At 50.6% G+C, this 12,521-nt stretch overlaps 1 protein-coding gene across 2 annotated transcripts in view; it reads right to left on the reverse strand.

The window, feature by feature from the left end:
* Window positions 1-12,521, reverse strand: part of TRIM67 (tripartite motif containing 67) — a 62,796-nt gene that overhangs the window by 14,083 nt on the left and 36,192 nt on the right. Inside the window, exons 3-7 of one of the 2 annotated variants that reach the window (XM_045391819.3) lie at window positions 10,379-10,501; window positions 9,302-9,412; window positions 8,044-8,197; window positions 4,579-4,724; window positions 18-156 (exon numbers count right to left, since the gene is read on the reverse strand). In XM_045391819.3, coding sequence (XP_045247754.2) covers window positions 18-156; window positions 4,579-4,724; window positions 8,044-8,197; window positions 9,302-9,412; window positions 10,379-10,501 — 673 coding nt within the window. Of the gene's footprint in view, window positions 1-17; window positions 157-4,578; window positions 4,725-8,037; window positions 8,198-9,301; window positions 9,413-10,378; window positions 10,502-12,521 lie in introns of both variants that reach the window. The other variant, XM_005539787.5, reaches the window with a different exon arrangement.

A 12,521-nucleotide genomic window follows, 5' to 3' on the forward strand; every position in this document is an offset into this window, starting at 1 on the left:
GAGACCCCGATGCTCACCATCGGACGTCTGCAGGACGACAGTTTTACTGTAAGGCCCGACACCAGACGAGTTGAAAGCTTTGACTCGGGCGTTGTAGGTGCTGTTGAAGTGAAGACCGTCGATGGTACACAAAGTCTCCTTACCGACGTACACTTCCTGAAAGAGAGCAATGCTGCTCACCAGGCTCCTCTAGCATTTGGAAAATTCCTCTCAGCAAATGGCTTCTGGAAACACACTGACGTTAAAAGTGCTTTTGCCAGGCGTGGTGGCCTGTAGTCCCAGCTACTCGGGAGGCAGAGGTGGGAGCATCGCTTGAGTCCAGACTGGGCAACATTGCAGGACCCCATTTCCAAACAACTTTTGTTTTAATTTTTTTGAGGGACAGAGTCTTGCTCTGTTGCCAGGCTGGAGTGGAGTGGCATGATCTCGGCTTACCGCAACCTCTGCCTCCCAAGTTCAAGTGATTCTCCTGCCTCAGCCTCCCAAGTAGCTGGGACTACAAGCATGCACCACCATGCCCAGCTAATTTTTATATATATATTTTTTTAGTAGAGATGGGGTTTCCCTATATGTTGGCCAGACTGGTCTCGAACTCCTGACCTCAGGTGATCCTCCTGCTTGGCCTCCCAGAGTGCTGGGATTACAGGTGTGAGCCACCATGCCCAGCCAAAAAATTTAAAAAAAAATTCTTACCCAAATAGAAGGTAATAAAAAGGGAAATTGCGTTCAGTCATGGCTGGCTCACAGAACTTGACTAACTTGGGCATGAATTCCTTACTACTGGCTGCCTGGCCCCTCTGCCTGTGAGGTGGTGAGGCGTGATGGAGTCCTGGTGAGGCGACTTCTCAAGTCTGCAGCCAGCCAGGATACTGACCAGGAACATCCTGACTCTGCCAAGGTCAACCTGGTCTACAAGACTATTGAGCCACAGGGCACATCCACTCCTTTGTCTCCTCCCACCCCTTAGGCTGGCATTTTCCACTCCTTAGCCCTCCTGGAGCTGCTGTTTTCCTGGTCTTTCCAAAGGGTGAGACATTTCTGCATCAGACCCCAAAGATACTTTTCTTTCTTTCTTTCTTTTTTTTTTTTTTTTTTGAGACAGAGTCTCACTCTGTCACCTGGGCTGCAGTGCAGTGGTGCGATCTTGACTTACTACAATCTCTGCCTTCCAAGTTCAAGTGATTCTTGTGCCTCAGCCTCCAGAGTAGCTGGGACAACAGGCATCTGCCACCATGCCCGGCTAATTTTTGTATTTTAAGTAGAGATGGGGTTTCACCATGTTGACCAGGCTGGTCTCAAACTCCTCACCTCAAGTGATCCACCCGCCTTGGCCTCCCAAAGTGCCGGGATTACAGGTGTGAACCACCGTGCCTGGCCTCCAAAGATACTTTTCTAAAGATTGACCTTGTTCCTCATTCGCTTCAAAGTTACCTTTGTCCTATTCAACCCCCAAAATGCATAGCCTTTTGCCTCTCCCATGTCATTATTTTCTGCTAATTAAATAATGTGGTCTAAGATCACAGCTAATTCATATAGGAGCCATAGCTCAAATCCAGGTCTGTCTGCATGCAATATCCATACTTTTCCCACTATAAGACCCACTTCCTTATAAACCCTAGCCCTTGGGTCTAGCTTTTGTTAGTGGCCATGTCTCAAAGACGAGGGACCACTTTTGAGCTCTGTGGCTGCTGCTTTTAATATTCCCAAACAGCCTTTTCTTTCTTCCCATTTCAAAAATACTGACTCTCCTGTTGTTGTCTGGTGGATGAGCTCTTTCAGTTCTTGGCTCATTTGCACAACAGGAGTGACTGGGGTCCGCACTCAGTGACCTGGCTTGAGCTACCTCATCTTGCCTCCCTAATTGGCCCATATTCACATGGAACTCAGTAATTCCCAAGGAAGTGCTGCAACTATTTCCCTAATTCATACATTCCTGTATTTTTCAAACACAAAGTAAAACGACACATACGTACATCTCCTTGAGAGAAACTAAGGGAATGTTGACCTTCAGCAAGGTTTGTTAAATGGGTGCAGCTTCCCAGGAGAAGAGATGCTAGGGTTGTTATGATTGCAGTAGTTTGTTAGAATGAGTGTTTATTTAATCATTTCGGGGCCAGGAACCAGGTGATCTGAGAAGCCCATAGTTTGTGCTCCCTGGCATTCACGTCCGCCTGAACGTCACGGAGTGAAATCTCGAGGTGGTGCTCTATTAGGGCTGGATTGGGGTGGTGCTCTATTAGGGCTGGATTGGGGTGGAGTTCTATTAGGGCTGGATTGGGTGGTGCTGTATTAGGGCTGGATTGGGTGGTGCTCTATTAGGGCTGGATTGGGGTGGTGCTGTATTAGGGCTGGATTGGGGTGGTGCTGTATTAGTGCTGGATTGGGGTGGTGCTCTATTAGGGCTGGACTGGGTGGTGCTGTATTAGGGCTGGATTGGGTGGTGCTCTATTAGGGCTGGATGGGGGTGGAGTTCTATTAGGGCTGGATTGGGTGGTGCTCTATTAGGGCTGGATTGGGGTGGTGCTGTATTAGGGCTGGATTGGGGTGGTGCTGTATTAGTGCTGGATTGGGGTGGTGCTCTATTAGGGCTGGACTGGGTGGTGCTGTATTAGGGCTGGATTGGGTGGTGCTCTATTAGGGCTGGATTGGGGTGGAGTTCTATTAGGGCTGGATTGGGTGGTGCTGTATTAGGGCTGGATTGGGTGGTGCTCTATTAGTGCTGGATTGGGGTGGTGCTGTATTAGGGCTGGATTGGGTGGTGCTGTATTAGTGCTGGATTGGGGTGGTGCTCTATTAGGGCTGGACTGGGTGGTGCTGTATTAGGGCTGGATTGGGTGGTGCTCTATTAGGGCTGGATTGGGGTGGAGTTCTATTAGGGCTGGATTGGGGTGGTGCTGTATTAGGGCTGGATTGGGTGGTGCTCTATTAGTGCTGGATTGGGGTGGTGCTGTATTAGGGCTGGATTGGGTGGTGCTGTATTAGGGCTAGATTGGGGTGGTGCTGTATTAGGGCTGGATTGGGTGGTGCTGTATTAGGGCTGGACTGGGTGGTGCTGTATTAGGGCTAGATTGGGGTGGTGCTGTATTAGGGCTGGATTGGGTGGTGCTGTATTAGGGCTGGATTGGGGTGGTGCTGTATTAGGGCTGGATTGGGTGGTGCTCTATTAGTGCTGGATTGGGGTGGTGCTGTATTAGTGCTGGATTGGGGTGGTGCTGTATTAGGGCTGGATTGGGTGGTGCTCTATTAGGGCTGGATGGGGGTGGAGTTCTATTAGGGCTGGATTGGGTGGTGCTGTATTAGGGCTGGATTGGGTGGTGCTCTATTAGGGCTGGATTGGGGTGGTGCTGTATTAGGGCTGGATTGGGTGGTGCTCTATTAGTGCTGGATTGGGGTGGTGCTGTATTAGGGCTGGATTGGGTGGTGCTGTATTAGGGCTAGATTGGGGTGGTGCTGTATTAGGGCTGGATTGGGTGGTGCTGTATTAGGGCTGGACTGGGTGGTGCTGTATTAGGGCTAGATTGGGGTGGTGCTGTATTAGGGCTGGATTGGGTGGTGCTGTATTAGGGCTGGATTGGGGTGGTGCTGTATTAGGGCTGGATTGGGTGGTGCTCTATTAGTGCTGGATTGGGGTGGTGCTGTATTAGTGCTGGATTGGGGTGGTGCTGTATTAGGGCTGGATTGGGTGGTGCTGTATTAGGGCTGGATTGGGTGGTGCTGTATTAGGGCTGGATTGGGTGGTGCTCTATTAGGGCTGGATTGGGTGGTGCTGTATTAGGGCTGGACTGGGTGGTGCTCTATTAGGGCTGGATTGGGTGGTGCTCTATTAGGGCTGGACTGGGTGGTGCTGTATTAGTGCTGGACTGGGTGGTGCTGTATTAGGGCTGGATTGGGGTGGTGCTGTATTAGGGCTGGACTGGGTGGTGCTCTATTAGGGCTGGATTGGGGTGGTGCTCTATTAGGGCTGGACTGGGTGGTGCTCTATTAGGGCTGGATTGGGGTGGAGTCCTGCTCCAGGGTTTCTAGCAGATGGGAGTAAGAACCTGGCTCACTAAGAACCTTTCTTACCCCCATGGCAGTCTATCAGCAGCGACATGACTAGAATGTTGTCCCAATTCAACAACCATTTATCCAGCATCCTCTACGTGCCCAGCACCTTGCCAGGTAAAGGAGGGTCAGACAGTGCTTCCTCATCTCCAGAAATGATACCTCCCAAGTCAAGACAGAACCGGGTGAAATAATTAGAGGATCAGACAAGACAAGGTGTGATAAAACCCGTTGAGGGCATATGTTGCTGTATGAGGGGCTGGGGGTAAATGGGAAAGGAGGTGGGTGCAGGGAGCACCTTCTCTGAGTTCTCCTCTAGCCCCATGCTTGTGTCAGTCCTCCCGGACCTAGCCCTTGGGAGGGAAGCCCCATTTCCCTGAGCCCAGCCAGCCCTCTTTATCCTTTTGGCTAGTGTCCCCTCAGGATGGCAACACAATGTCCCCATGGGCTGAACCAGAGCTTGGGGCAGTGGGAGCCACTCTGGCGTCTGCATCAGTACCCTCAATCCCTGCCAAATAGGCAGCAAGGCCTCACCCGGAACTGCCCCCCGGCGCCATCGTCCAGCTCCAGGATGTAGCCGTCCACAGGGCTGTGGGTGAAGGGTGGCATCCTCCAGGCCAGCGTGACGCTGTTGTTGCGGGTGCAGCATTTCTCCAGCTGGAGTAGGGGGACGGGTGGCACTGTGAGAGGGACACGCACGAGTTAGCACATGAAGCCCTCCGAGGGCCCCAGCCCGGTCCCCCACCCCACTCCATCCCAGGGATCCTGGCCCCCAGAGGACAGCCAGGCTAAATTCCTTCCCTGGCCACCCTGTAGTCACTCCCAGATGCCCAGGAGTCGGTCTCCAGGTGGGCCGGGGATGAAGGCAAGCACAGGTGACCTTGCGCTTCTCAAACCTAGGGGTTGTCCTTCCTGGAATCTCAGGGGGCCCGTGGCAGACGGCCCCACCCCTCTGAACCTATGGCCCTATGGAAGGATGTCCTCTTTCCCATCTGCCCACTGAGAACCACTGGTTTCGACTCAGACTCATGAGGAACACATAAACAGTTCCAAGAGTCCAGGTTCCCTGTGCTCCTGTGCGTGGCACAAGCCCCTAGGGATCCTCTCTGCAGGGCCCACAGCTAAGTGGCAGCCAGCCAGCAGCTCATGCCTGGAACTGGGAAGGTGAGGGGAGATGCCTTTAAACCTTTGGCTGGAAGCATTTAAAAGATCAGGGGACGAGATCCAGGCAACAGAAGCAAGTCTCGAGTATTGGACAGTCAACCTAAAGAACTAAGGATTTGAATCAGTTGTATCAGAAGTCCTATTAAGGTGAGAGTGGGAGAAGCTTTTTTTTTTGAGACAGAGTCTCGCTCTGTCACCCAGGCTGGAGTGCAGTGGCGCGATCTCGGCTCACTGCAAGCTCTGCCTCCCGGGTTCACGCCATTCTCCTGCCTCCGCCTCCCAAATAGCTGGGACTACAGGCACCCACCACCATGCCCAGTTAATTTTTTTTTTTTTTTTTGTATTTTAGTAGATATGGGGTTTCACTGTGTTAGCCAGGAAGGTCTCCATCTCCTGACCTCGTGAAACGCCCGCCTCGGCCTCCCAAAGTGTTGGGATTACAGGTGTGAGCCACCGTGCCTGACCAAGTGGGAGAAGTTTAAAATTTTTCTAGCTCTAGTCAGGCTCAAGAGATTTTATAAATCAATAGAGTTCACTTTGACCTTTCTTTTTTTTTTTTTAAAGGGAAAATTGAAACACCGTTTTTGTTAAAAGTACGTATTTCAATTTGGTTCCAAGAATTCGGCACGCAACTGGCTGAGCACAGCCTGACTCTCAGCCTCAGTTAACGAGCTGGTAGGAGTCCTTGCTTCATCCCCTGGGCCCTGCTACACGGCTCTCCCACTTCCTCTCTGAACCCTGACCAGCCAGTGACCCCATCCAGTCCAGTTACCCCTGACAGTCCAGTGACCCCATCCAGTCCAGTTACCCCTGACAGTCCAGTGACCCCATCCAGTCCAGTTACCCCTGACCAGCCAGTTACCCCATCCAGTCCAGTTACCCCTGACCAGCCAGTGACCCCATCCAGTCCATTTACCCCTGACCAGCCAGTGACCCCATCCAGTCCAGTTACCCCTGACAGTCCAGTGACCCCATCCAGTCCAGTTACCCCTGACCAGCCAGTGACCCCATCCAGTCCAGTTACCCCTGACCAGCCAGTGACCCCATCCAGTCCAGTTACCCCTGACCAGCCAGTGACCCCATCCAGTCCATTTACCCCTGACCAGCCAGTGACCCCATCCAGTCCAGTTACCCCTGACAGTCCAGTGACCCCATCCAGTCCAGTTACCCCTGACCAGCCAGTGACCCCATCCAGTCCAGTTACCCCTGACCAGCCAGTGACCCCATCCAGTCCATTTACCCCTGACCAGCCAGTGACCTCATCCAGTCCGGTTACCCCTGACCAGCCAGTGACCCCATCCAGTCCATTTACCCCTGACCAGCCAGTGACCTCATCCAGTCCGGTTACCCCTGACCAGTCCAGTGACCCCGTCCAGTCCGGTTACCCCTGACCAGTCCAGTGACCCCATCCAGCTAGGAGCAGCATCTGGAGTGGCCCCAAGCCCCCCCTCCACACCCCCACTTTCCAAGGGGAGCTCTTTCACTGCAGCTCCTCCACTCTGCCAGGCTCCTCCTGCTTCTCAGCACTGTGTGTCATTTACACCTGGGGCAAGTGGCCTTTCCAGACCTTACTGGAGGTGCAAGCTGTGTGGGAGTGAGCATGGCAATGTGAGACTTCCTTTTCTTTAGTTTAAAATGGCCACGGATTTTGCAGGTAAGGACTTCCTGAGTTCACAGATTCTGCATGTGTGGTCCTCAGTCCACAAACACCAAAGAGCTTTATTTCCCTTCCCTTGACATCTGTGGAGGGGCAGCATGCAGAGTAGGGCTCTGGTTCTGGCCAGCATTTGCTGATTTCATAATGGGTTAAGTTATGCAAACTTTACTTAACCCCCTAGGGTCTCTGAACCCACCTTGCTCATTCTGCTATCATCGCTGACCTTCTTGCTCTTGGGACAGAGAAAACTGATTCTTGCCTCAGGGACTTTGGACTTGCTATCCGTCTGCTGCCTGCAAAACTCATTGCTTAGATTCTTCTCCCTCCTTCTCCTCCACCTCCTCCTCCTCCACTGTTTCCTCCTCCTCCTCCACTATCTCAGCCACCATCTCCTCCTCTTCTACCTTCTCCTCCTCCTCTACCACCTCCTCCTTCTCCACTATCTCAGCCACCACCACCTCCTCTTCCACCTCATCCTCCCCCTCCTCCTCTGCTACCTCCTCCTTCTCCTCCGCTACCTCTTCTTCCTCCTCCTCCACTACCTCCTCCACCTCCTCCTCCACTATCTCAGCCACCACCTCCTCCTCTTCCACCTCCTCCTCCTCCTCCTCCTCCACTACCTCCTCCTCCTCCATTACCTCCTCCACTACCTCTTCCTCCTTCTCCACCACTTCCTCTTCCTAACCCCAAATCTCACCCCATGGCATCTACTGCTGCCCCTTCCACTGATTCCTCTTCATAGCACCTGCCACCATCCAACATTCTATTATACATTTGTTTAGTGTCTATTTCCTGCTCGAGAGTGTAAGCCCAATCTTGTGAGTTGGTAGACTTGTTCACCATTGCATCTTGAGCATGTGGAATAGTGCCTGGCACATGGTAGACACTCCCCAAGCACTTCTGAATGAACAAATGATTGTTGTTGAACAAACGATCGTTTTTTTCACAAATGGGAAGCCTCAGATTCTGACAGGATGCTTCTCACTCCAGCTCACATGGCTGTCAGGGGCTGAGCTGGGACTTGAACCTAGGTCCGTGACTCTGGTGTTCCGACTCTCCCACCCTGCCACACTCTGTGCATCACAGGTCCCCCTATGGCACCGAGCTGCCTCTCAGACTGCATGCCTCTTTTGAAAGAAGCACTAACTGAACTGGGGCCAACCGCGGCTCACCCCTACATTTCATCTGAATGAAGTCCAGCTGGTGGATGGCCTGCAGCAGCGGCTCGCTGTCCAAGGTCAGATCAAACTCCGCAGACACTTTTGGCTCCAGGGCGCCTTTGACCCACTGCTCCTGAGACACCTGGACGCGTTTGATCAGAGCATCTGAGATCTTAAAGGAGAGCAAAGAGTTTAAGGTTTTGCTTTGCAAAGGGAAAATTGTGCAGCCAGGGGTGAGGAAGAGGTAGGGGCTTTGTCTCTATGGGACTCAGAGACAGAAAAGGGTTGTGCTCTCGAGCCATGGCAGAGATTAAATGACCCCTGCGCACCCAGCACAGGCTGTCTAAAAATGCATTGAAATGTTGTTTCAATCATATTTCAGAGTCACATGAAATGAAAAGAAGCACTTGCTGCCTAAAGAGAGTGTAGCAAACACTGTTGAGAAATACAAGATGCTTTTTAAATATAGAAATGCATCCTTCATTAGATCTGTTTTCCTAGATCTAGTACTTTGCAAAGTGAAACATACTAGCAGTTTGCCCCAGTGTCTAAAGAAAGCATATTCCACACCCCTAAAATTTCTAAGCCCACATCTGCTCCCTGCCCGTGTGTTTCCTCTGAGTTCTGCAACCTCTGCTCCAAACTTGACTGCATCACACCCATGGTTCTGCTCCCCTTTGCTGGAAAGTCCTGCTTATCAGACATTTGCACGTGTTCCTGTCGAGCCAGGATCTCGTGTATCTTTCTTGGGAAACAATCAAAGGGATTCATCATTTTCCCCACTGACAGAGGCTGAATCACTGCCATGTTCCTGAGAGATACTCATGACCCTGAGTCAGCCTGAATGCAGGAGAGATGGCCCCGAGAAGATTGCACTGTCTCTGTAGGCAGCTGGTCACCAGCCATGCCTGCAGGACTCTGCACATTGAGATAATGGGCCATGTGGATTCTGCTAACTTGCTTCTTCCGGTGCAATCTGTCCAGCTTGTTTGGCAAGACTGTCCTTTCCCGTTTGTGGGGAAAATGTTGCAGTGAGGCATTTCAGCCCTAGAGATGATGTCATTTCACCTCCTCGTTTCATGCATGCTGCAAAATTAGGTCACATCTAGTGAGAGTCAGAGCCAAGGTGAGACCCTAGGTCTTCTGGAATCACTGAGCAAAGGAGAATCTGCTCAATCCAAGCCAGGAAAGGATCTTGACTGGAATTTGGACTGATTTGGGGAACAGTGGGGCAGTTGGAGGAAGACCATCTGGTGTCTTCCAGGGACAGGCTCACCTGTAAGAACCCCGAGGGGTCGTTCTCCTTGATCACCTCCAGGCAGTACTCCATCAGTCCGGTGGACTGACGCAGCTTCAGTGTGCAGTGATTGATCTGGTCCCAAACCACCTGCAATGGAAAGACTCCTCTAAGTAACTGTCTCCTGAGAGGAAGAGCAGGCAGGCCACGGCAAGAGTCAGAGAACTAGCGCCAATACAGCCTGGTAGAAGCGGCGCTGGCCTGACCACCTCGCACCCACTCCTGTCTCGGCTCTACTGCTGAGCTCTTTGCTGGGAAATAAGTGGACTCACTTCCCAAGAAGCAGGGCTACAACACCCAACACAGAAACCTTTCTAAACTCATGACAGTCATGCAGAGAAACAGCATAATCTGGAACTCTCCATACAATCAGTGACCAGCTTCTTGACTGGCTTCTGACCTCTCTGTGGCCCTGGATAACGCGATGGTCTTAGCCCCCTCACTTATGAACCATGGGATCATCTCCAGCATGCATTTCTGCTTTTCTTGACAGTAGTATTTTCTGGTCCAGTTATGAAATGTCTCTAGCACAGATGGAGCTCCTCAAACAGTGACAGCCCGTCATCAACTCAGAGAGTTCATGGGTGCCTGGTTGAGTCAGGGACTCAGTGTGATGTGAGGGGAGAGTCTCGTCTTCCCTTGGTGGTAACTGGCTGTGTATGTTATTGCTGACTGTTGAGGACATGAGCTATCAGAGAGGACCTGAAGAAGGGGACAGAGCTGGAGACCTGAACAGGGTCAGCACTAGTCACTGTCATTGGTCACTTCTGCTCTGCAAAATGAGAACAAGAATAGTCCCTTAGATAGAAACAGGGAGGGAGAAGGTGGGCCTCTGACTTGAAATCCTCAAGATACAGGGCATATTGATTGATCTCTGTCAGGTCACATGAATGTAACTGAACCAGCTGGTGCATCCCTTCTTTGTCTCATTCATTCATTAGGTCATTCATTCACTCACTTAGCCAATATTTACCCAGTGCCTACTGTGTGCTCCACCCCATGCTAGTTGCAGAGGATGTGGCAGGGATTCAATGTGTCAGTCTCTCAGGTACCTACCTTCAACTTGTGTTCCCTCTCCTTTGTCACCTTGGTGAGCAGCTTGGCTTTCTGACGAGTTAAAGCATCCACAAGGGCATCACACTGAGCAACCAGGCAGGCTTCGTAGTCCAGTCCGTTTTCCTGGCAGAGGTCAGGGGTTGGTTGGGAAGAAGCAGAGAGTTTTAGGGGAGAAGATGCTAAAATCTGGTGAATGCTATAGACAAAAATATATTTCAGAGAAGTTCATCCTAGAGTTCTCTATAATGTTGTTAAATTAGAGACAATATTTATATGAATTAAGGCAGGTACTATGAATCTCAGCACAGCCATATGGCAGAACATTCTATAGTCATTCAGATCTTGTTCATAGGGCATTTTTAATGCCATGGGAAAATGCTTATTAGATACTGTTAAGAAGGAAAAAAGGCAGGATACATGCTGTTTACAGCATAATTCCATACATTGTGTGTGTGTGTGTGTGTGTTTAAAGTAATAGAACAATATGTATCAAAGCGCTGAGAGTGGTCACCTCAGATGGGGGGATATTGGTGAACTTTTTCTTATCTGTCTGTCTATTTCCCCCTACCTTCCAAAGTTTCTGTAACACCTACTTGTGCTTTTTTTTTTTTTTTTTTTTTTTTTTTTTGAGACGGAGTCTTGCTTTGTTGCCCAGGCTAGAGTTCAGTGGCGTGATCTCAGCTCACTGCAAGCTCCGCCTCCCAGGTTCACGCCATTTTCCTGCCTCAGCCTCCCCAGTAGCTGGGACTACAGGCAACCGCCACAACGCCCAGCTAATTTTTTGTATTTTTAGTAGAGACGGAGTTTCACTGTGTTAGCCAGGATGGTCTCCATCTCCTGACCTTGTGATCCGCCCGCCTCGGCCTCCCATAGTGCTGGGATTACAGGCGTGAGCCACTGTGCTTTGTATAATTGGAAAAAAGTAAGACAGACAAAAAAAAATAATAATAATGCTCTTGCAGTAAAGTCTTTCTCAGTTTTTAAAAATCTCCTTCTGGGTCTCAATGTGGATCCAGACCTCATGTGATGAGCTGAATTTTGTCTTCCCAAGTTCATACATTGAAGCCCTAACCCTCCCCAGTGCCCCTGAATGTGACTGTATTTGGAGGATATCAGAGAGGACCTGAAGAAGGGGACAGAGCTGGAGACCTGAACAGGGTCAGCGCTAGTCACTGTCATTGGTCACTTCTGCTCTGCAAAATGAGAACAAGAATAGTCCCTTAGATAGAAACAGGGAGGGAGAAGAGGTCTTTAAAGAGGTCATTAAGTAAAATGAGGTTGTATAGGTGGACCCTGGTCCAATATAACTGGTGTCCTTATAAGAAGAGATGAGGATACAGACGCACAGAGGTCAGACCATGTGGGGGCACAGGGAGAAGACGGCCATCCACAGGCCAAGGGGAGAGGCCTCAAGAGAAACTAACCCTGCTGACGCTTTATCTCAGACCTCCAGCCTCCAGAGCTATGAGAAAATAGATTTCTCCTGCTTAAGGCACTCAATCTCTGGTGTTTTGCGATGGCAGCCCCAGCAGGCGAATATATCTCATGTCTGTGAAACATGGGAAAAATTATGACTTAAAATGCCCCGTGGCTGAAGTCTGTACTTAACTTGTTAGGAAGGGTGGTTTTTAAGAATTCAAGGGGCCAGGCACAGTGGCTCATGCCTGTAATCCCAGCATTTTGGGAAGGTGAGGTGGGTGGATCATGAGGTCAGGAGTTCGAGACCAGCCTGGCCAATATGGTGAAATCCCGTCTCTACTAAAAAATACAAAAAATTAGCCGGGCATGGTGGCAGGTGCCTGTAATCCCAGCTACTCAGGAGGCTGAGGCAGGAGAATTGCTTGAACCCGGGAGGCGGAGGTTGCAGTGAGCTGAGATCACGCCACTGCACTCCAGCCTGGGTGACAGAGTGAGACTCTGTCTCAAAAACAAACAAACAAACAAACAAACAAACAAGCAACAAGAATTCAAGGACCCTCAGTCCCTTTTCTTCCTCTAGATATGTCAATGCTTTATGGGTTTCTCATCTTATGAGCAGCTCCTCTATGTGTGTACATTCACACAGGAGCACTTGTGTGTGCACGTTCTCCCCTATAGACAGACCCTGAGGCCACAGATGGTGCCTCAATGATCTTTATATCCT

The sequence above is a fragment of the Macaca fascicularis genome, chromosome 1 (assembly GCF_037993035.2).
Source record: "Macaca fascicularis isolate 582-1 chromosome 1, T2T-MFA8v1.1".
Classification (NCBI taxonomy): domain Eukaryota; kingdom Metazoa; phylum Chordata; class Mammalia; order Primates; family Cercopithecidae; genus Macaca; species Macaca fascicularis.